Genomic DNA, 23,500 nt, shown 5'->3' on the forward strand with positions numbered 1-23,500 from the left:
ATTCCAGACAGGAAACAATCAGGGCCAGCTAATACCTCCCAACAAAGGATTCCCCCAGGTAGGAAGCAGCCAGGCTTTGAAGCTGCAAGGCTATTCAATGCTAATCAAGGTGACCAATTGCAACATTCACACTTGCCTCCCACAGACAAGAGTTCTTTCTCCCACCCTGGACCTTCCACAGATATATAAACCCCACTTGCCTAGCTTCGCACAGACGTCAAAATCTCACCGCCGGGCCACTCTCTGTCTCTCTCGGTCTCTCCATTCCCGGCTCCATCCGCCGCCTTCCCGCCTCACAGAGAGACACCAGGCCTGAGCTGAGGTGAGGCGGCGGCGGCGGCCATTTCCCCCCTCCGTCTTCCTCCTCCTCCTCGGCCTCCTTCCCCCTCGCCCCCTCCCATTGGCTGAGCCCGTGACACCCCTTTTGCTGAGGGGCAAAAGGAAAGGGCCTGAATGGTGGGAGTTTGGGAGATTTGCAAAAGCTGTTTTTTCCTAACGAAAAAAACGACGACATAACGAAAAACGGCCTCTCGCGATTCGAAACCGCAATATCCAGACGTGTGGACAACCAATGCTTCAAAATTGCTTCAAAACAAACGAAAATAACGAATTAATAACGGTTAACGGGGAAAACGAATTATTTGAGCAAGCCTATTATCTGAAGATGCCAGGAAAGGAAAATGGGACCACTTGTGTGAAACTGTCCATAGCAAAAGATGATAGTTCAGTGGCTTTTCCTGGTAATGTGTGGTTCATCTTATAGATCAGTGTTTCTCAAACTCCTCAAACTGCTTTGGACATCAGTTCCTAGAAATCCCAGGCAGCTTACCGGTTGTTAGGAATTGTGGGAGCTGAAGTCCAAAACACCTGGAGGAACAGAGTTTGAGAAACATTGTGCTAGGTTGTTAACTTTCAACACATAGTTACCCACTTGAGCTTTACATTGCTTAGATAATTTCTGAGATTTCTCATCCATTGAACATCAAATATCATGATAATTTGGTTTTGCTCTGCATGGTTTGGGCCCAAATTATCTACAGGATTGCCTCATCCCACATAATTTCCTCTGTACACTGAGGTTCTCTGGGAGGCATTCACTCTAACCAGCCAGAACCTGGAAGATGCTTTTGTCGACCACCTCAGTACTGTGGAATGACATGCTGGAAGAGCTCTGACATGTAAACAAGCTGTTAAAATTTTAGACACAAGTAAAACTTTTCTCTCTTGGCAGGCTTACCCAGTCAATTTTGAACTGTGAATTTTGGTATCATGTTTTAATCTTTGTAATTTAGTATATGTATTTTGACTGTGTTGTACCCCACCTCAAGCTGTGAACAGGGGTGGGTAATAAATACAATTTATCATCATCATCATCATCATCATGTTTCAAAACACTTATTTTGATGTTTTCTATGATAATCCGTGGCAACCACAAATCTTCATATCTGCTCACTTTGATAAGTTGGGGTCAAACAGGCTCAGGACCAGTCAAAAACACCAAACCCGTATCCAAACTAAATATGGTCAGTACATATCCTTACTAGCAAAGCTCTTATTAAACACTGAACAATATGGCTGCGGTTTTTTCCCCTGGGGCAATTCAGGAAATAGAGATAGCAGTGTTTTATATATAGATAAACTCCAAGCAGATTTTACAAAACAGTGTTTTAAAAGTTGGTCAAATAATCAGTAAGCGAAGTAGGTCATGTGAAGTTCTGTCGAAATTTTATGAATAACTAGTTTTTAAAAGACCTAGTTTTGACAGAGAAGGACTGCTACTTTTCACACTAGATTTCAAGGAAGCTTAAATTATTCACACAAATAACTCATTTCTGAGGTTTTGTTTCAAGGAAAACAAAACAAAACAAAAAAGTATTAAATTAGCTGATCACTGCTGAATATATCATGGAGAATAGCATCTGTTTGCACTGTAATAATATAAAAATTACTTACAAGTTACAGAATAAGCAGCAATTTGCAAAAGCTAATCATATTTGTGCATAAGTCTGCAGAAAGGAAACTGTTAATGCATACCCATGGGGGCTGACTTCTGCTTGCTGAAGCAATTAGATTTTAGCATTAAGGGTAATACGGAACATCGAATGTTACAAAAGTAGAAAAGGGGACAAAAAGAGAGTGGTTAGTCACGAATGGCAAGCACATTTGTCTTTATCCTAATGTATGAATCAAGCATCTTTACAAACCATGTTCACTCTTAGATTTTTATTTTTTTTTCCGTGTCAGGAGCAACTTGAGTCACTTCTGGAGTGAGAGAATTGGCCGTCTGCAAGGACGTTGCCCAGGGGACGCCCAGATGGTTTTTTTTTTAAAGATGTTTTTACCATCCTTGTGGGAGGCTTCTCTCATGTCCCCACATGGAGCTGGAGCTGATAGAGGGAGCTCATCTGCACTCTTCCCGGGTGGGATTCGAACCTGGCAGCTTTCAGGTCAGCAACCCAACCTTCAATTCACGAGGCTTTAGTCCACAACGCCATCAGGGGCTCTTAGATTTAAGATGGCCACATGGAAAAAAAGGACAGAGCTCGTATAACTTAACAACTGTGGTTTAGAACTAACTTCTGATGTTCTCTTTTGCATGCACTATTAAAAGTATGGGAGCCTTGCCTTTTCATGTAGCTTGCCTGGTTTAGGTTTTAGTACTTCTAATTCTGTATCAAATAAGAGACAGCATTTGGGTAGTTGATAAATGGTAGATTCTGCTGTGCAGAAGTATTGAAGTTGGGTTTTGACCTAATTCAGCAACTCAGATTAAGCCCTAATTCACCTTAGGCCAATGTAGATCTGAGGCTCCTGAATTCAGATCCACATCCAAGAAGGCTAAACTGAACTGGATTAAGCATAATACGATAAATCTCAATGATTTCAAATTATTTTTATATTCTATGCTCCCTGGGATTAATCTACCATCAGAGTGATACAGAAACGTGGGATGTCATGAAAGAAAAGCAGATTCTTAATTATTTATTATGATTATATTTTACTGCTAGGAAAGTAGAAAGGTGCTTGTGAATTTTTCTGCCACAAATGCCAAAAAAAATGACAAAGGGTGCTTTGTACTTTGGTGTTCTGTTCTGTCTCAGGCAGCAACGTATTTGGATGTGCCTTCATTTTCTGTTACTGTGAAAACAAATTGGTTTTATGTGACACCTTAAAGACTAGTATAAGTTTTCATTTCATCAGAAGCATTTATGAAGATGTATCTCTGACAAGAAAAGCAAGACGGTTTTGGGTAGAAAGCAATGTGATTGTTCCAATCCAATCTTAGATCTCTGAAAAACTTTAAAATCTAGCTTCCTGTCTTCAACCAGATGTATTGTATATTGTTATATAGTTCATCCAGAAGTAGCAGATTTTGGGGAAGACCAATCAAGGAGAGCCAGTTCCTGAAACCATCCAATACTAGTGATTATTCCTTTAAACGGGCTGCACTTTATTTTGTAATGTTTGCTAAATCATTTGATCTTGTAGTGTCATTTCAAATTCCACAATCCAGTTATCCCTTTTAGAAGGAAAGAAGGATTTCTAAGGCTACAAAAAAAAAAAAAAAACCCCAGACACTTGATGTACAGCTCTAAGTGCACATCAAACTCAAGCTATGTGTACCATTTTAATAAGGCCCATTGGGCTAGCGTGCAACTTAACACCACCAGCAGGAGATTGTTCATTGATTTTATGTAGTGCTTTGTTGACTCTTGAGGTGACATTACCATTTCATGACTACATTTGTTGGTCCTTAAGGTACCATTGAGCATATTTAGATGTGTAGTGATCTTACCCTGAGCTGGTGAGAGGTGAAGTCTCTGCAGAATGCAGGTAAATGATGTTGCTTGATTTTTTTCTTCCAGCAATCTTTCATGATTTTGATACTATTTTTAGTGCCTTTGTACCACTTTCTCTTTACGGGAACTGGGCTCAATCATAGCACTTTAATAGAAAGTTCAACAAAACTGCTGTTTTGATTGTATACAGACAAAAGAAGTAGTTTCCATAGCAACAGGTACCCATTTAAAACACTTGAGCCGACAACGCTGCTCTCACCCACTCAAGTTCTTTTTAGTTATTCTGTTCACAAGATAAAGACTCAGATAATATCCAGTCAAGAGGAAGTTTTCAGCTCATCTGAGAGGAGACAAGCTAAGGGCAGGTAAGTGTGTTTGGGTGTTACTCCAGCCTGCACCGCTGAAAAGATTTCCACTTTAAATTGGGATTCAGTAAGCCATTGCCTTTATAGCAGGGTTATAATATCCTTTTCTACTTAAATCAGAAAGGAAGAACTGCTCTTTATTTTTCCTCCCCTTTCCTTTTGGTTCTCTATAGAAAGCTGCTCTTTTCACTCTACCTCTATCATGTGACCTTGCTGAGCAGCATGGTTTGAAGCATGAGATATATAAACAAAAAGCATAAATGCCCTTGAGAAGCTTACAGAAAATGAAGTCTCAGTTTTCAGAAATATAGTTTTAAGAAATATACTCAATTTTTAGAAATGCGAGAATAAAAAAAGTTTGATGTTTCACGTGTTGTTCTTTCTCTGGATTTCAGATTCTTTCCACTCTGGAAAACTGCATCACATAATTATTTAAAGGGTTCTTCCTAGGTTTATAAATCAAGAAATATATCATGTGTCATTTTCTCTATATATGTTGAGCAAGATCTTGCATTGTGTATGTGCAACATAATGTACATGCTCCTCACTTCTCTTCCCCAGTGGCTGCCAAGCTCTGGTGAACACTGTTTAGTTGTCTCTCTTCATCCCTCTCATTTAATTCTGTGGCAGTAGTCTTCCCTTGGAGTTGGAGGATATTTTGGATTCCAAGGAGATACAAAAGAGTCAATTGAAACATGTGTGTGCAACCTCAAGTTACATGCATATGTTTTCCACCCATAGGAATGCATGTTGTTGTTGTTGTTGTTGTTGTTGTTGTTGTTGTTGTTATGTTTATGTTTATATTGTGCTTTTTCTCTACATATGGACACTCAAAGTGGCTCACACTTAAAAGCATTACAATAGAACTTAAATTCTACAAATATTAAAATAGCATTAAACATTGTTAATATTAAAAACAAATCAAGTTAAACCATAAAAGCATATAAAACCACAACATCCCCTTAATCTTTAAGTGCCTATCTGAATAAAAATGTTTTAGACTGCCGTCGGAAGGACAGCAGGTAGTGGGCCATTCTGGCTTCCCTGGATGGGGAGTTCCAGAGTTGAGGGGCAGCCACCAAGAACATCCACTCTCTCGTTCCCACCACCCAAGCTTGAGATGAAGGTGGGACCAAGAGAAGGGCCTCTCCTGAAGATCTCAGGGCCCAAGCAGGTTCGTACAAGGGGATGCGCCTAATAGCCTGGACCTAAACCATCTAGGGCTTTAAAAGTCATAACCAGCACTTTGAATTGTGCCCGTTAAAAGACTGGCAGCCAGTGGAGTTGCTTCAACTCCATGGTTGTCCGTTCCCTGTAGCCAGCCCCAGTGAGCAACTTAGTTGCAGCTTTTTGGACCAGCTGAAGTTTCTGAGCACTCTTCAGAGGCAGCCCCACATAGAGCACATTACAGTAATCCAGACAGGATGTAACAGGCATGTACCACCATGGCCAGATCTGGCTTCTCAAGGAATGGGTGCAAGTTTTAATTGTGCAAAGAGCCTTCTGGCTACCTTTGACACCTGGACCTCCAGGTTCAGTCCTGATTCCAGGAGGACTCCCAAACTGCAAACCTGTGTCTTCAGGGGGAGTGTGACTCCCTATTCCCTGATCCGCCTTCCAACTGGCCAGGAGTACCTCTATCTTGTCTAGATTAAGTTACTATTTATTTGCGCTCATCCAGTTCATTACTTGTTTAGGATCAAGATAGCTTCCTTGGCTTTAGGTGAAAAGGAATAGTAGAGCTGTGGGGTTCCACAGGACAATAGCCAGGGGTTTGGTCAGGAGTCCCCCAGCACCACCTTCTGGGTACAGCCTTCCAGGAAGATGAAATGGTAGCAGCAGGAATGATTTCTCTGCTGCCCTCATTGCTGCTTAGTCTGCCATGGCTAGTTGAAAGGATCTTCAAAGTTGAGAACTGCACAGAGTGTGTGTGTAAGTTTTAAGCGTTCTTAAGTACCATTGAAACATAATGTCAAACCAAATGTAATTACTATCAGCTTATATATACTAAAGCAACTTGTATATACTAAAGAACAAGTAAGCATTTGAACCTTCATAACTGAAGTTTATGATACCCCTTAAACATAGCAATCTTTGCACAGTAATCTGTGCAGCGTATTGTAAAATGGCAAAACATTGATTCTGCAGGCTAAGTAACTACATATAAAAATGTGTGTGAGAGGGTGTTTTTTATTGTGTGACACTGATTAATTAGACACTGGAAGAAAAGTTGAAGTTAGGAAAAAATAAATTTCAATATGTGCCTGTATTTTGTCTCTATATATTTGGTTTTGATCTTTGCCTCTGCATCATTATATAGTAAGATGGCTAGAGATAATGTTTGCAACTTTGAATACTCCGAAGATCTGTAATATCACCAATATGAGGAGTTGATTCACAGGTGTAATTTACAATTATAATGTAAATTGCTGTTAGGCTCAATTTTTATTCTGAGGGGCCTCTTCATACTTAGCTAGGTTCTTCCTCAGACAAAAGGAGCACAGTTTGCCTCCAGAAACACACTTACAGATTTATTATCCTGGTGAAACTTTTCAGGGTTTATTCTGTGCTGAGGTTAATGCAATGTTGACATTGTCTTTTGAGAAGAGGATAATGTCTACACTCCAATGAAACAGCTGAATATAAGTATGTGGATAGATAGATGACAGATAATCAGGTATAATATACAAACCTACAGATCAATTTTATTTAGTTCAGCTTGGATATAAAAGAGTTATCCTGTAGTATCACTATGAGTGAGAAAAAGGACAGGACTGGAATTAGTTGGTGCGGCCTACTATTGCCTTTGACTTTACTTTTCATTAACCAGTTTGGCTTGATGACCACTGATCACTATAAACTGTTTTCTCATGAACAGAAACTTTGGGCAACAGAGGAGGTTCCTGTTGTCTCAAGAGGACTCAAGGAATTAGCTTTCTGTTGTTTGATGAAGTTGAATCCAAGGAGACTGAGGACTTTATTTCACGAGGCAGGCAAATGCCATGTGCAGTCTGTTGCAGGCTTGCTTCCCAACTATGATTCAGCCATCCCTAGTTATTAATGGGTAAAATGTCAATGTTTCCTAATCCCATGGCATTTCTATCACCTTTCTTGGTGCAACTGACTCCTTCTACTTATATGCCAGAAAGATTCTCCTCCTCTTCCTTTCATTACATTATTCAACTGACAAATTTACCTTTTATTTATTTTTTGGTTATATTTCCCCTTTCTGTTTTAAATGTTGCAATTACACAATTGTACTCATAATTATAATAATGGAACTGCAGTAGTGTAGGAAAGTAGGGTTATGAGGATGTGTGGAAGAATGATCATGTAATAAACATAGACTGTTTATAGTGATTTAATGTGACTAAGTCTGGTTTCAACACCAAGGTTATTGCTAAAGAAGACTTATAATTGTAGGTTGTATCCTCAATGCTTTCCTATAACAGATGTATGTATGAATATTAGGGATCTAAATCTTGTTTAGGTCAGCTTCACATTTGGGAACAGAAGAGTTGAAAATTCTCTCCTTTTGGGGTGAGAGTCTGCACATTTTGGATAATTTACAACCCTGATGGCTAATGTTCTCTGTTCCGCATGTGTAGAAAAGTTGTCATAAAGGGATGTGACTACACAGTTGTTCAGTTTTTACATGAGTCATATCATTTGAGAAAAGGAACAAATGTGTTTATTTAACTGTTTTGCTTCTTTTTATCTGTATAAGCTGGGAAATATATGTTAGGAAGATTTTAAAAAATATGCTGTGGTGATTTTAAATTTTGCAGTGTCATCTGAAGTGCACATTTTTCTTTATTATGTGACAACCACAAACTATTTTTAATAATTCTGAAAATAAGGAACGGAAAGGAAAATCTATCTACATTGTTCAAAAACATTTGTAGTTACTGTTTATCTGGTGATGACAATGGTCAGAGCCATGGAATCACCAAAACAACTATTTTTTAAAGTTGTTCATTTATTTTTCCCTTCAACAAGGATTGAACTGGGCCCATTATGACAAGATAATTTCCTTAAAGGCTGCTAAATAAATTCAGGCACTGCTAACCTTTTACATAGCACAAGACTTTCTAGAAGATTGCTACTAATAGGTCTGAAAACCCTTTTTCAATGTACTTTTCATTTTCTACCACAATTTTCTTAAGGAATGTCACAGTATGTGTCTTTTTTCCTACCCTGGATAAAATAGGGGCAATCATTCATTCAGTCTGCTCTCAGAGTTTTGCATCATTATTTTGACTTTGGTTCAGACTGTGGCTCCATTTTTCCTTTTCTGCGTGACATTCTGGTATAATTGCAGTTTTTCGTCTATCTAATTCCAGCTCTAATGTGTGAAGTGATATGGTAATACTTACCCTTCCTTTATAGCTTTTTTTTTACTATATAAAAATATTTAAGCATTTGAAAGTATTGAGTATTGTAGCTGTAAAAAGAAAAGAAAAAGGGTTTGGGGATATTTGTACATCCTTTTTCCATTTTGTACAATTAATATTATAAGAAAAGATAAAGTTTGGGGGAAGTCCCACTTCAATTCTAGAGGTCCAAGGTGGGATCACTAGAGTAGCTTAATTAAGAACAGGTTAAACTGTTGGCAAGCAGTCTATCTTTTCCATATAAAAGAAAGAAGTGTTCTTCTGGAATAGTTCCAAGCTTTGTAATCTTCTTTCCCATACCATTAAACTGCCAACATTAATTGTCTTGGAACAGTTTTGAAGGCCTTTGTTCCCTATGGAAAATGTAGATTTACATTCTAAAATTTTAACAGAAAACATTAAAATGCCTTCCTGAGTAGATAATAAGGAAAGCACAAGTACTCATGGGATCTCTGGAACTCACTATTTTACTTATTCATTGAGTGTGGTTTCATTTTCTGTTTCATAAGAACCTAACATTTTACCTTCTAGTTTTGGTTTCTGTGATTTATCTTCACATAATAAAGGTAAATCTTTAGAAACATTCACTTTTCAGTGGAAAGGGGACATCGTCTTATGGAAATGTATGATACAGTTGATGTATAAAGAGAATAATAGTGAAGAGTGTGTAATTATCAAATAACCTTGGAATTAATGTGGTCAGGATAATGGTCAAACTTGTATTTTAAGGAAATACTATTCCAATTTAATGAACAATATCAAAATTTTGCTCCACTTTGGTAACAACTTCTAAAAATATCGTTGGACCATAGAAACCAGTACATGGCTGTGATGGCATAAATATTTTTTCTTCGTGTACTCTGTGAATGCACACTAATGGAGAAGCTGCGCCTGCGCAGGTTCCGACGGAAACTCTTCCAAGCTGAAGTTCAAATTTTTGGCGGTAACCACGCCCCCCTTCCCAAGGGGCATATAAGGCAGCCCCAGGCGCCCGCTCTCCAGTTCCTTTTTTTCCGCCGCAAGGTTCACTTCGGACTCTTCGCATGTCTACTACTCGTTTCAAGCGTTGCACGCAGTGTGCTGCTAAAATTCCTGACTCGGACGGCCACGCCAAGTGCCTCTTCTGTCTTGGCGAGGCTCATGTGGTCAGTACCTGCCGTTTTTGCCTAGCTCTCACGGCTCAGGCCAGAAAGAACAGAGCCGCTAGGCTTAGAGCGGCGCTCTACGAAAAATCTCTCGCGCCAGAACCGACTCCGTCGACGTCGGGTACGTCGGCGTCCTCAGCTTTGAGAGCTATGTCGGCGCCACCAACTAAGCCTCCGGCAGCCAAGGCTTCCTCGGTCTCGTCCAGAGCGTCCAAGACCTCCAGGGCCGCTAAACCGGTCAAACCACCGTGTACTGTGACGACGGCGACCGTGTCGACCCGCTCCGGAAAGGTGGGACCTTCCTCGACGTCGAGCTCTCTGGCTTCGGTGACCTCGATCCGCTCTCGTATCGGTTCCCCTCCGTCCTCCTCTGCTATCAAAATAGCCTTTAAAAGGGCTCACGAGGAGTCTCGTCGAGCGCAATCCGACTCAGCTGTGGTTCCTCCCACACCTGGCAAGTCCTTGAGGGTTGCATCCAAGCAACCGCCGGCGAAGAAACGGCTAACTCAGCGCTCCTCCTCCTCGGCCTCCTCAAAGAAAGACCCGCCATCTTCCTCGACAACTTCCTCGAGAAGGTCTTCTCCTATTGTACCAGCCCAGAGGCCTAGAGATGTTTCTCAGTCTCCATTGCACCCCCTGTCTGATGGGGAGCTGCAGGACTCACCCCACCACTCTACCCAAACGGTGGTCAGGGTGCCGGTGCCGGAGCCCCTTGCGCCGCCTCGCTCGTCGCGCCAACAGCTCTTCCCTCCCACCTCGACACCGGAGCGTGGCAGACAAACGGCTCGCCTGGCTCGGGCAGCCCAGGCCTCGGCCTCTAAGGACCTTCGGCCTCCGGCCCTCTCTTCCCGCGAGGCCTTGCCTCCTCCCGAGACTGTGCTGTCTTCTCCCCCTCAGTCCCCCCAAGGGGCTGAGGAGGAAGATGTTGATGTCGACCGCCCAGACTCTGTCCTCTCGGCCTCGGTGGTCTCTCTCGGTCTCGACCTCTCTCCTCCCCACGACGCGTATGAGGCGGACCCGCCTTCTCCTACTGACAATGTTCGTGCTTTCGCTGAACAAATGGTCAGGATGGCCGACGCCCTGGGTTTGGAGATCAAGCAAACCTCCAAAGCAGTGTCTGACCCAGTCTTCAAAAGGGTGCAGGCCCAAGCTCCGCCGGCCACGCTACTCCCCTTTCTGCCTTATCTGTTGGACGTTATCCAGGCCTCCTGGAAAAACCCTTCCTCCATTCCTCCGACCTCGAAGAGGATCGAGACTTGGTACCGTACCGACGATGATACCCTGGAGTGGCTCAAACACCATCCCGACCCTAACTCCCTGGTCGTTAAGGCCTCTCAATCCTCAGGTCGTCAGTCGAATACTCCGGCCGACAGAGAGGGGAAGCGCTTCGACGCCGTGGGTCGAAAACTTTATTCCGGAGCCCTTTTGCTTTGCCGCATGGCGAATTATGGAGCCTGCATGGGTGCCTACCAACAAATTATCTGGGAGAAGGCGCAGCCCTTCTTCGCTAAGATGTCGGACGAAGACCGCTCCGTCCTCACTACCCTCCAACAGGAGGCAGACTCGCTCGCTCACCACCAAATACAAATGGCGAAGCATACAGGTGATACTGCGGGTAAAATGATTGCCCACGCGATTTCCATTCGCCGCCACGCCTGGCTGAGGTCTTCGGGTCTCTCCTCATCTTCCAGACAGGTCATTGAGGACCTTCCCTTTGACGCGCTCGGACTGTTTCACGCCGGTACCGATGACAAACTCAAGTCTAATCATGACTTTAAAATTCTTGCGTCTAAATGTGGCGACCAACCTCAACCTCAGCGCACTCGCTGGTTCCCGCACCGTTCCCGCCGTTTCCCGCCGCAATCTTTCAGACACCATTCTTTCAGGCGGCCTTCGGGCTCGAACAATCAAGCCCATCACCAACCTCGCCGGGGACCTCATCCGCAAAAGCAACGCGGTCGATCCACCCCTGCTCCTCCGCAGCCTAATCGGCGTACCTGACGCCAACCCCTGCCAAAGCTCCTCGCCCGCTACCGTTGTAGAGCCCACGCTGCCTCGTCCCTTCGGTGTCTTTGCAGACCGACTAGCCCCTTTCTACAATCAATGGGACTCTATTACTTCAGATGCATGGGTTCTCCGCATTGTCCAAGACGGCTACGCCTTAGAGTTCATGGACCTCCCTCCTACAGGTCACGTTCTCCACTCAAACCCTTCCCCAGAGATACTGGCCGAAGTCGAAGCGCTACTGGCCAAAGGCGCTATCCGTCCCTCCCCTCCCGAACTGGACCCTTTAAGTTTCTTCTCCAGATACTTTACAGTCCCGAAAAGAGGAGGCGGGCTACGCCCGATTCTGGACTTAAGGGCACTCAATATATTCATTCGCCCCTCCAAATTCAGGATGGTCTCTATTGCCTCTATCCTCCCGATGCTGCAGCGGGGAGACTACTTTGCCTCCATAGACTTACGAGACGCCTACTTCCACATGGCAATACGAGAGGCGCACAGACGGTTCCTATGCTTCAAAGTTCTCGACCAAACCTACCAGTTTACCGTTTTGCCCTTCGGTCTCGTCACGGCCCCGAGGGTCTTCACCAAGGTTGTCGCCGCCGTAGCGGCCCACCTCAGGCTACATGGCATCACGGTCTTTCCTTATCTGGACGACTGGCTTCTCGTCGGGCCCGACCCGGTTCTTCTCCAAAATCACGTCTCTTTCACGCTGCGTCTTCTAAAATCTCTCGGCCTCCAACTCAATTCCGAGAAGTCAAATCTCTCCCCGTCAACCCGAATCCGGTTCATCGGGGCCCTCTTCGACTCCGTCGCAGAGACTGTGTCACTTCCGTTCGACAGATTCCTGGCTCTCCGCCACCATATCGCCCTTTGTCGATCTGCCCGGAGGGTCAGAGCCCGTGTCATTCAGGTCCTTCTAGGCCACATGGCCTCCACGGTTCTCACGACCCCGTTTGCCAGGCTGCGCCTTCGGACCCTGCAAAGGTGGTTTATAGACACTTTCAAACCGTTCCACCACCACAACTCCAGATACCTGTCGGTACCGTCGTCCGTCCGCCAGTCTCTCTCATGGTGGATGTCTCACCAAAACGTGTGCAAGGGCCTTCCTTTCCATCCAGCCCCGCCATCGCTAACCATAACCACAGACTCCTCCACCTACGCTTGGGGAGCCCACATGAACGGTCTAACGGTTCAAAATCTTTGGTCCCCGTCAGAGAGGGCCAACCACATAAACTTCCTCGAACTTCTCGCCATTCTCAAAGCCCTAAAAGCATTCTCCCCCCTCATCCGCCACAAGTCCATCCTCATTCAATCGGACAATCTAGTAGCAGTATTCTACATCAACAAACAGGGTGGTACGGGTTCGAGGAAACTGATGCTCCTCTCCTCTCGTCTCTGGATTTGGTGCATAGCCCACGGCGTACAGATCTCTGCAATCCACCTACCGGGCGCCCAAAACGGTTTAGCGGATGCCCTCAGCAGGATGACTTCTTCCTCTCACAAATGGAAGCTCAATCCCGAGGTCCTCGACGGTCTGTTCCGCCTCTGGGGGCGCCCTACTCTGGATCTCTTCGCGTCTCCCCACAACGCTCAGCTACCCCGCTACGGAGCGAGGCTCCCCCCGAACTCTTTCCCCGGCTGCCTAGGGGATGCCTTTCTTCTGGACTGGTCGGCGGAGATGCTTTATCTTTTTCCACCGATTCCCCTCATACCGAAAGTTCTCGAAAAACTTCTCTCGATCTCGGTCACGGCGATTCTCATAGCTCCGGCCTGGCCCCGCCAACCGTGGTATCCAGCCCTTCTTCGCCTCTCCAGAGGATCGTTTCACCCTCTGCCTCTCTCGCCGCACCTTCTCTCACGGGAGGACGGCAAAATTCTTCACCCGGACCTTTCTTCCCTTCATCTCACTGCATGGAGGATTCTTACCTAGCCTCTCTTCCGCGGAATCTGCAAGACGTCCTGCGGGCAGCCCATAAGCCGTCTACTACCAAGGCTTATTCCTACAAACTCTCTCGCTTTCATGCCTTCCTTCGATCCCGTAACGTCGACACCTTCCCGACCTCGGTATCGGTGGTCCTCGACTTCCTCATGACTCTTGTCGAGAAGAAACTTTCTCTTGCCTCTATAAAAGCTTATCTCGCAGCTCTTTCCTGGTCTTTTCAGCGCCACGGCCAGCCATCTCTTTTTTCTCACCACCTGATCAAAACCTTTCTCCGGGGCTACAATAACATCTGCCCGCCGTCGCTACCACCTACGCCGGGCTGGAGCCTCGAACTTGTACTTTCTCAACTGTCTTCTGCTCCCTTCGAACCGCTTGCCTCGACCGATCTACGCCTGCTCTCCTGGAAGTTGGCCTTTCTGGTGGCGATCACGTCGGCACGACGGCCATCCGAGCTCGCTGCCCTCAGAGTCGACGAGCCTTATCTTCGTTTCCACCATGACCGCGCTGTTCTTCGCCCGGACATTACCTTTCTTCCTAAGGTGGTGTCAGCCTTCCACCTCAACCAGGACATTGTCTTACCAGCTTTCTTCTCTAACCCCTCCTCTCCTCTCGAGCAAAAACTGCACCTTCTCGACGTTCGGAGAGCACTTCTTTTCTACAGGGACCGTACTAAGGACATTCGTAAGTCACAAAGACTCTTTGTCGCCTATGCCCAGGACAAGTTGGGTAATCCCATCTCTTCCCAAAGACTGTCCCACTGGATCGCTCAGGCCATTGAGTTGGCCTATGAACTAGCCAAGCGACCTCCCCCTCCTTCCATCCGCCCGAGGTCGACTAGGGGCCTCTCGGCGTCGACCGCCTTCCTTAGGGGTATTCCGCTTGACTCCATATGTAAAGCGGCTATCTGGTCAAACCCTCTCACGTTTGTCTCTCACTACAGGCTGGACAGTAAGGCCCTTAAAGACTCGGCCTTTGCAAGATCAGTACTCTCATCTTGCCTCTCCTGACTCTCAGACGTTTTTTCTCTTCATATTCACCCACAGGTGACTCTCTATACCTCTCCTTCAAGTTGGACGGGGTTTTTTCCCCATACCTACCTCTAGGGATATGTTTTTTTCCCATGATTGTATTGAGCAGTTGCTCTGTTGCTTTGTACCGCCTCGTTGGCCCTGGCGGATATGCCAAAGACCAAGATGTGTTTGTCCCTCTCCCCCTGGGAGAGCGTTTATATGCACTACGCAATTGTGTATTTTTCTCTATCATGTTTATTGAAAAATTCCTTCCATGTTATGTTCTTCTTCTATGATGCTCATGTTGCATTGCACTGGTCCTTTCGGACAATTTATTGCACTGGTCCCTTGGGACGGTTATTTTTTCTATGTCCTAATAAACATGTGTTTGGACATTCACTGATTGTCGAGTTTGCCTTGTCCCACCATCCGGGACCTTAGCGTGTTAGTCTCCATTAGTGTGCATTCACAGAGTACACGAAGAAAAAGGACAGGTTGCTCACCTGTAACCATGTTTCTTCGAGTGTACTCTGTGAATTCACACAAACCCGCCCTTCCTTCCCCTCTGGCAAACCTCTCCCTTTCTCGTTGCCTTGGCGGCGTAGGAACTGGAGAGCGGGCGCCTGGGGCTGCCTTATATGCCCCTTGGGAAGGGGGGCGTGGTTACCGCCAAAAATTTGAACTTCAGCTTGGAAGAGTTTCCGTCGGAACCTGCGCAGGCGCAGCTTCTCCATTAGTGTGAATTCACAGAGTACACTCGAAGAAACATGGTTACAGGTGAGCAACCTGTCCATATGACATGCTGCCATTTTGTTTATGCCATTCTAACTTAACATTGGCCTGTCAATGTAATAGTATTTAACATCTCTTACTTGTTTGCGTTTGGCTTATAGTATGTCTCTTAATGTTACATGTTGTTTGAAAATTGTAAAGGTGCATGATTGTGCTATTTCTGTTCAAGTTGTTTCTTATTACTATCCTCACTGTCCAGTGTTCTTTCAATAAGGGTACCTGCCACAATACCAAAAGTTGTTCAGCAAAAGGGAAATTCAAATCTAACTGTGAACACAACTTAATAATTTTCAACCTTCAAGCAGAATAAGTTTTAGAGGATTGTTTAGGCTATTAAACCCTTTCTTCTCTATTAGGGTTAATCGCTTTAACCTAAACCTACTAATCAGACACACTGAGTCAATTGTTGAATGATAAGTCAACACTTATGTAAATCCCATTGACTCAATGGGCCTTCTCTAATTGGTACTGAGGCCTGTGTCAAAGAAAAACTAGTGCTGGAACTTGTAGATCAGCTTGTATTCCACTAGATACAAAACAAAACAAAAACTATGTGGCAGTCCCTCATGTTTAATCAAAATAAAATTATTCAAATATATTGATACTGGATATTATCCATGAAACCCTTGCTCCATAAAGGCAAAATAGGTAATCCCTGCATATGTGTACTACACTGTTTATACTAGAGCTTTCAGATCACATACTAAGGTTTATGCACTGTTGGCATAGTCTTTTAATAAGAGGGTCATGTCTGAACCACAATGAAACAGCTGCATATAAGTAAGTAGATAGATAGATAGATAGATAGATAGATAGATAGATGACAGATAATCAGGTATGATAGTACACAAGCCTACAAATCAATTCTTCAGTTCAGTTTGGAAGTAAAGGAATTACCCTGTAGTGTCACTATCAGCTTGTATTCCACTGGATACAACACAAACTAAAAACTACAGGTATATGGCAGGAAAAAGCTCAGTGGCTATAACATGATTTCAACTCTTATTTGACCATATGTGCAGTACATTGTGTATACTGGAGCTTATATGGTGTGATCTTTCCACTTCCAAGGCTTATGCCCAGTCTCATATAGCTTGAAATGGAATATAGGTTGAAATTGACCCATGTGATGTGGACCACGTGGATTTTTATAAATATATAAATATAAAATAATATTATCACAGTAGTTAGAAAGCACACTGGCTGTCCATTTCCCTATGACATAGAAGAGATCCACAAGCAATGGATTTTGGTCTCCACAGTTTTAGGGGAACCCATTGTTCTTTTAGGTATAGAAAAGAAAAGGTCATCACCTCACCCAATAAGGAATATAGAAAAAAATCATTATGAAGGAGTATAAGTGTGAAAAGAATTATATTGCAGGTGTGTGCCTCTGTGCGTGTTGTGTTTGCATACAGACACACATCATGGACATATATAAACATGTCAGAATCCTGTCCAAACACACACACACACACACTGTCAAATATGAGGCAGGGATTTCTCACGCCCAAATAGTGTTCTCATGTGCTCTGTTTCCCTTTTTCCTATAAGTAGAAATGCAGAGGAACTAAAGGAATACACTGAGAGACACCATAATCCTTTGCAGTGGTTATTTCAATTATTAAAAAGCGAGACAGCTTCTGTCTGCAGATCCCCATGGTGTTCTTTCTGTCATGACAGAATACCAGGCATGTTTTTCCCTAAGTGGTTAGGTATCACACATGCAAAATAAAATTGAACATGGTTGAGAGTATATGATTCCCCTAGTGAAATAAAGTGAAAAATGCAGAAAATATTATAACAGTTACATGTGGAGTTTAGACTTCATGGACCATGAATGGAAAAGCTTCTCTTATACATGGAAAGAATTTAATGCAGGGGAGAGGTCCTTTTGGCAGGGAGATTATTTCTTCCAATTCACCTATCTGTGCAACCACATGCACCCTTTGAAAATCTGATGCAAACGTATTTTCAGATAGTGCAAGTGACTGCAAGGATGTGTCATTGATAAAAATCACCTCCCTTCTTTCCTATAGCAAGAATATCATCTCAGCAGAACCTTATTCAGGGAATGTACTTGCTGGCAAAAGTGAAGATTGGATCAAGTCCAAGTATTGATGGACCTGAACTGAAATGTGTCATTAGGAAAGCCTAGACTCTCCAGCCATGTCTGTGCTAGAAACAAAGTGAATGAACATGGCCATTTCATATGATGGATTTCTTGGAATTGGCTTCCCCCATGTTCATGCTCACGTTCATGAATATGGCTTCTTTAAAAAAAATACATGCAAACAATAACTATTTTTAAAAGCCTGCATGTGGTAAATTTATTTGTTTCCATTTGAAGCGGCCATGTTGTTTCCACTTTGCATAATCTTAGTAGTTTCACTCTTTTTCCACCAAAAGTCTCCATCAATTGCTATTTCAAAAGAATGGGACAAGCTTTTAGTTCTGCAAAATGCCCTTTGGTAGAAATAAGTTGCCCTCTTGTTAATTGGTCTCTTCTTATTAAAACATCCCAATGCTTGCCATCAATTACCCCTTAATCTATAGTTAAGTAAGAACTAGCTTCAAAGAAAACTGTCCTTGCTTTTTCCCCTAGAGAGGAAAAAAATCTTGACAGCCAGAAATATAGAAGAGAATATATGTTATTACATGAGGTGAGAAAGCAAGTTATCTCTACATAAAGTCTCTAATCTTTGCAATACTGGAATATCATACTTTAATGTTTCCAAAATATAGTGCTTAGATGAATTCTGCAGAATTGATCATTGCTTTGGTATGAAAAATGGTACCCATTATTGAAAGGTTGTCTGTATTTGTACTAATACAGAGAATGCCAGTTGAGAAATGAGCCTGATTGCATGGTTCATTTTGTTCTCCTTTGTAGAGCCAGGCTGCGGCCCACTACAAAGGCACTAAACATGCCAAGAAGCTCAAAGCACTGGAAGCCATGAAAAATAAGCAGAAATCTGTTACTACCAAGGACAGCGCAAAGACTACCTTCACTTCCATCACTACCAATACCATCAATACCAGCTCTGACAAAACAGGTTAAGCGATAATCTCTGTTGTAGTTTATTTCTTTTATTCTTTTGTTTTTCTTGTTTACCGCCATGTCTGTTTGGTTCTGTGCTTGCCACATTGATTCATGCTTGATCCATCATTCTATGTAATATTGATTTCTTTCTTCTTTGCAGTACACTTATGAGAGTAAGGTAATCATGATGGGTTGTGTAACTGATTTCTCTTGAGCACAAAGAGGCTTGTCATAATTTCAGGCATGAATGCATACATTTACGATGAGTAATATCTATGGCAAGCAAACAATTAAATAGAAACTGCTTGGAATCTTGTCGTCTGTATGCGGCACATCTCTCTCTGCACTTGGCTTTAGCATATTTTTAGCTTCAAACCGCAGCAAATACCTCTAATTGAGAATTGAAGCCTCTGATAAAGCATTGTTTGTCAAAACATCATTGTTGCAAATTTTAAGCTTTGCATTACTATTTCAAATGGATGTTGGATGATTTTAAGCTGGATAATAGATATATAACCCACACTTCTCACAAACAGGTAAGTGTCATTGATATCTGTTATTCTGCTTGCTTTATAGTTCATTAGTCTAGAAAATGATTTTTTTTTCATTATGTGTATTGAGCACAGATTGTAGAGATCCTCATCCCCTTTCTCCTTATAATCAAAACCATGCAAGCAGCTGGTGAAGATGATGGGATTTGCACAACTTAATATTTAAAATCTGAGCCACCATCCAAGAAGTTTCAAAAGCAGAGGGGTTGCAGCCCCATACATGAAAGACATACTCTTGTCAGTTTCTGCAGTATTGATAGGACACTGTATCATGAGGTGCATACACAAAAGAGTGATGTCAGTGGAGTACAGTAATTTGTTTCTCATGCAGCTGCCAAGCATGATGGGTCATTAAATACATAGGAGGTTTCCTGCAGCTTAGCACATCTCAAACGTGAATGTCTTTGGCTTGGAGAACTTGCTCTCTCTTTGTGTATGACCATCTGCTCTTTTGAATACTGCCCAGTTTTAAGTGAATGCAGTGTTTGCACTGCAGTGAACTGGTGCTTGCCAAATGGGATTGTCCCTGGGCTTTGTCTTTCTGTTGTCTATCTGCCAGAATGGTGATACACTTTTCTAACATTTGTAACAAGAAGGACTCCATCTTTGTTCATTCCTTATTATATTCAACTGTGTGTGCAACACTTGACATATTATTCTTTACTATTATCCTGTCAGTAGCTTTGTTTGGCAACAAAGTGACGATGATTTTCTCAATTAATATACCCAGTGACTTGAACCCAGATCTGATTGATGTTCCAGAACCAACATCTTGTCAGTTGGATAGTAGGAGCTCAAACTATGATGTGTTGAAAAAATATTTGAAATAGGGTGCATCTGACTGTGTGCTGGATATGATTTCAAGAATGTGAATTAGGTAGTTTTATACTGAAATGTGAATCAGGTTAATTTTTCTCCCATCTGTGCTAAACAGGAGCACTATTTTATTTCAGTCTAGTAGCACTCATCCAGTTCATTGTTGATATGATATATTTTGTTTCAGAGTTTTGACATTGATGTGAAGATAAATGAGTTAATAATGCTAAATAAATGTATACTGAAAAAGTACTGCTTATACATCATTCTGGTGACTGTGCCATTTATCTGCATCATGTCAGTGTCAGACAATGAACAATGCTAATTTTTTTTTTTGCATTCCAAAGAATTGGCTTGTGAAATGATGGATGGGAGTTTTCACTTTTGTGGGGAAAGTGCCAAAATTAAAAGATTTTTAAAATAAATTTACTGGGGTTACATGATATTTTCATGTTATTTGAACTAATGAGCTAAACTTATCAAGTGCTGAAAGATAAAGAGTTTTTATTTATGGGGGATTGGTTGGAAGAGAGCATATTAATTTGAGCAGTGTGTGTGTGTGTGTGTGTGTGTGTGTGTGTGTGTGTATTCTCCCCATACAACCTTTGTCAACACACATGATTATGCACACACACAGGTATTAGCACTGGAAAATGAATTCTCATATGAAGACCCTGTGGAACGCCAGTAATATGTTTGGAGATCCATTGTTCAAATTAAGTAGGAGACATGTCTTTATATTACATCTTTCTCCTTTCTGCTGTGTTTTCTTTGTGCATACTGAAATGTTAAAAATTGCATGCTTGCATGACTTATAAAATGCTTCACAATGCCAGCTTAACATAATATTAAGGAAAGTGTCCAAAGGGAGAAAACCTAAAAACTGATATTCATGACCAAAACCATGTATGTCGTGTTCTACTCGGGTGGCCTATTAAGGCCAGAGAATGGAAAAGTAACCTTTTCAAACTCTTCCAAGGTCTATATATCTTCTTCAGAAATGGTGTAGATATTTTCACAGGTGCTGTTGGAAGGCTTTTTTTTTTTTTTTTTTTAGCAAAAAGCTTTATAAAGCTGTGCTCGGAAGATTAATGTGTCATCTGAAGCAAGCTGAGCGAAGGTCATATTGCCATCACCACCACTATATCATGTACAAACAGTGGTTAAATGGTGGGTAATATGTCAGCAACAGCACATTGGTCAAGATTTCAGTTGACTGGGTCCACAAATGAACAAAATGTCAACAGAAAACCTTCAGTGCCCGGGCTATGAAGATTATGGGAAAGGCCACTCTCTGTGCAACACTTAGCAAGAAGTGAAAGAGTCATTTATTATCTTGCTTATCCCATTAGCCTTTTGGCAGAGAATGATACCAGCAGGGAGTTATAGGCAAACTGAAGGTTGTCTGGAATGGTAATGGAGTGCCAGTCGAACCAGGAAATTAATATCTCCTGGGGTGTATCCACATGACATTTGAAAAGTGCTTTAAACTGTAGCACTTAAAGTTATATTAACTTCCCAATCCTTTGCATATTTACTCTGAAGTAAATCTTCCTGTATTCGTGTTCCATTGTGTTTCATTTCCCCATTCATTCACAACTCACTTCTGCAAATAGCTCATTCCTCAATTTCATTTGTGTTCTGTTCGATTTCTCAGAATTCGTGTCCTGAAATGCCTCTATGTCACCTTGCAAGGATTCTGTTGTTATCTCTTGTACTATAGCATCTGCTTTTGGGAAGGAATATTCACTAAAGTATGTGCTTTTATACTTTTCCCTCCTTTACTAATAAATTTTTCTTGTGCCCATTTTTTAAAATATGTGCAGGTTTGGTACACACCTTTGAATCATATAAAAATCCTAAATATGTACCATGCCAGATACAATTTTAAGACCAAGTGTACTTGGATCACAATCCTTGCATGAGAGAAGAATGATTCAGGAACATGTTTGGTCCCACCATAAAACAGTAGTTGGTGTCCCAATGCAGGCTTCATTTTCCTCCATACAATCTGCCTCTGTATGGTGTTCCAGAACTATTTTGCTCTCAGGACATTAGAAACATATCCAAGATGGTGACTGGAAAAAGCTATTCATCACAAAATTTCTTTTAAAGGGGAAGATTATTTTTTTGAAAATGGTAAGGAATGAACAGAGAGTCATTTGGTTATAGAGTTGGCCTGTTCAAGAGATGAATTTTGCAGTATCTGTAATGAAGTTGCTTTTATTAATCATATCCTTCAACTCAGTGGGAAAGTGGTAGAGCAGTTGCTTTGGATTTAGACATTTTCAGGACTGGTCTATGGTCCCTTCCATCAAAATCAGACCTGCAATGTAGTAAAAATAAGTTTTGAGAGCCTGTGTGGAGTAGTGGTTAGAGTGCTAGGTTGCGAAGAACTCAAAAGCATCATATTTCAATCCACAATACTAATGACATCTTTTGATCTTTAGGGTAATCATAACATAATTTCTCTTATGCAAAAGAAATGTAACAACTGAGTAATATCATTCAGTAAAGCTTTACACATTACCTTCTCTCATTACTTTTGGGGAATAAACATGCTTTGGGGCAATCTGAGTGTTTTTGGAGATGGGAATTTTATGAAAATTTCATTTAGAAAGATTCTGGCTCTAGGCAGATTTTGGGATGAAGTATTTTATTGCATGCCTTCTTCATTATTTATTTATTTTATATAAAGATAGTCCCCAAGTTATGAACAAGATAGGTTCTGTAGGTTTGTTCTTAAGTTGAATTTCCTTGTAAGTTGGAACAGGTACATTTTAAAAGTGTAACTTCAGCTGTGTCTGTATATAAGTTTTGGATAGCATAGGGAAGGGCTAACACCACTGTGGTGTTTATTTCGCTGTCTGCGCTCCTGTTCAGAAGATTTCAACTCACCTTCTGGCCCTATGATAATTAGATTTTTAGAACCCAAGATTTGTGATAAAGCTTCAATGGAGACACCCTTTCCCCATGATATGTGTTTCAGAAGTGATTTTTCTTCCTAGAGGCAGATTTCTCTCACTTTCTGTTGTCTCACCTCACTCCTAACTATGAGTTGTTGGCAACTCAGATGTATGTAGCTTGGGGATTGCTTGTAGTTTATTTTAATTTGCATTATTTTTGTTATCCCATTTTTGTGCATGTTTTCATGAGTAAGTATTATAATTTTGATATGTTAAATGGGAAAGATTCAATCATTTTGGAGGATTAAATTGTTTCATTAAAATCCATGACTCTGAAACCAGATTAATAGAATGTTTACAATTTTCACCCAAGTGCCTCTTGTAGATCTTGTGTATAATCCCAGTAATTTTCAGTTATTTGTGTAGTTGTCAGTAAATAAGTCATGGACAGCTATAGTCACAACATTTCCTAATTTTTTGAGCAGAAGTTTCCAAATCTTACTCTGTGCCTGGAAAATATTGATCAACTCTCTTCGCTCTGTCACCCAAGTGCAATGTTCTCACCTTAATGCCAACGAACAAAAAATGTTTTTATTCTCAAGGATTTGCTAACCTCTGGATACAAAATGCCCCAACTCCAAATTCTTTCCACCTTGTGGAATTGGCAAATGGTTGTGTGCCGTCCGCCGGACAATAAAAAGCTATAAATCTGAAACGTGCTGTCCTTTA

At 42.1% G+C, this 23,500-nt stretch overlaps 2 protein-coding genes across 9 annotated transcripts in view; both read left to right on the forward strand.

The window, feature by feature from the left end:
• Positions 1–23,500, forward strand: part of znf385d (zinc finger protein 385D) — a 506,886-nt gene that overhangs the window by 414,918 nt on the left and 68,468 nt on the right. For all 8 annotated transcript variants that reach the window (XM_062984389.1, XM_062984388.1, XM_062984387.1 and 5 more), the window contains one exon: positions 18,349–18,511. In XM_062984389.1, coding sequence (XP_062840459.1) covers positions 18,349–18,511 — 163 coding nt within the window. The remainder of the gene's footprint in view (positions 1–18,348; positions 18,512–23,500) is intronic.
• LOC134299980 (uncharacterized) overlaps positions 1–23,500 on the forward strand; it is a 101,396-nt gene that overhangs the window by 23,250 nt on the left and 54,646 nt on the right. The gene's annotated exons all lie outside the window — the stretch shown is intronic.

The sequence above is a fragment of the Anolis carolinensis genome, chromosome 6 (assembly GCF_035594765.1).
Source record: "Anolis carolinensis isolate JA03-04 chromosome 6, rAnoCar3.1.pri, whole genome shotgun sequence".
NCBI classification, from domain to species: Eukaryota; Metazoa; Chordata; class Lepidosauria; order Squamata; family Dactyloidae; genus Anolis; species Anolis carolinensis.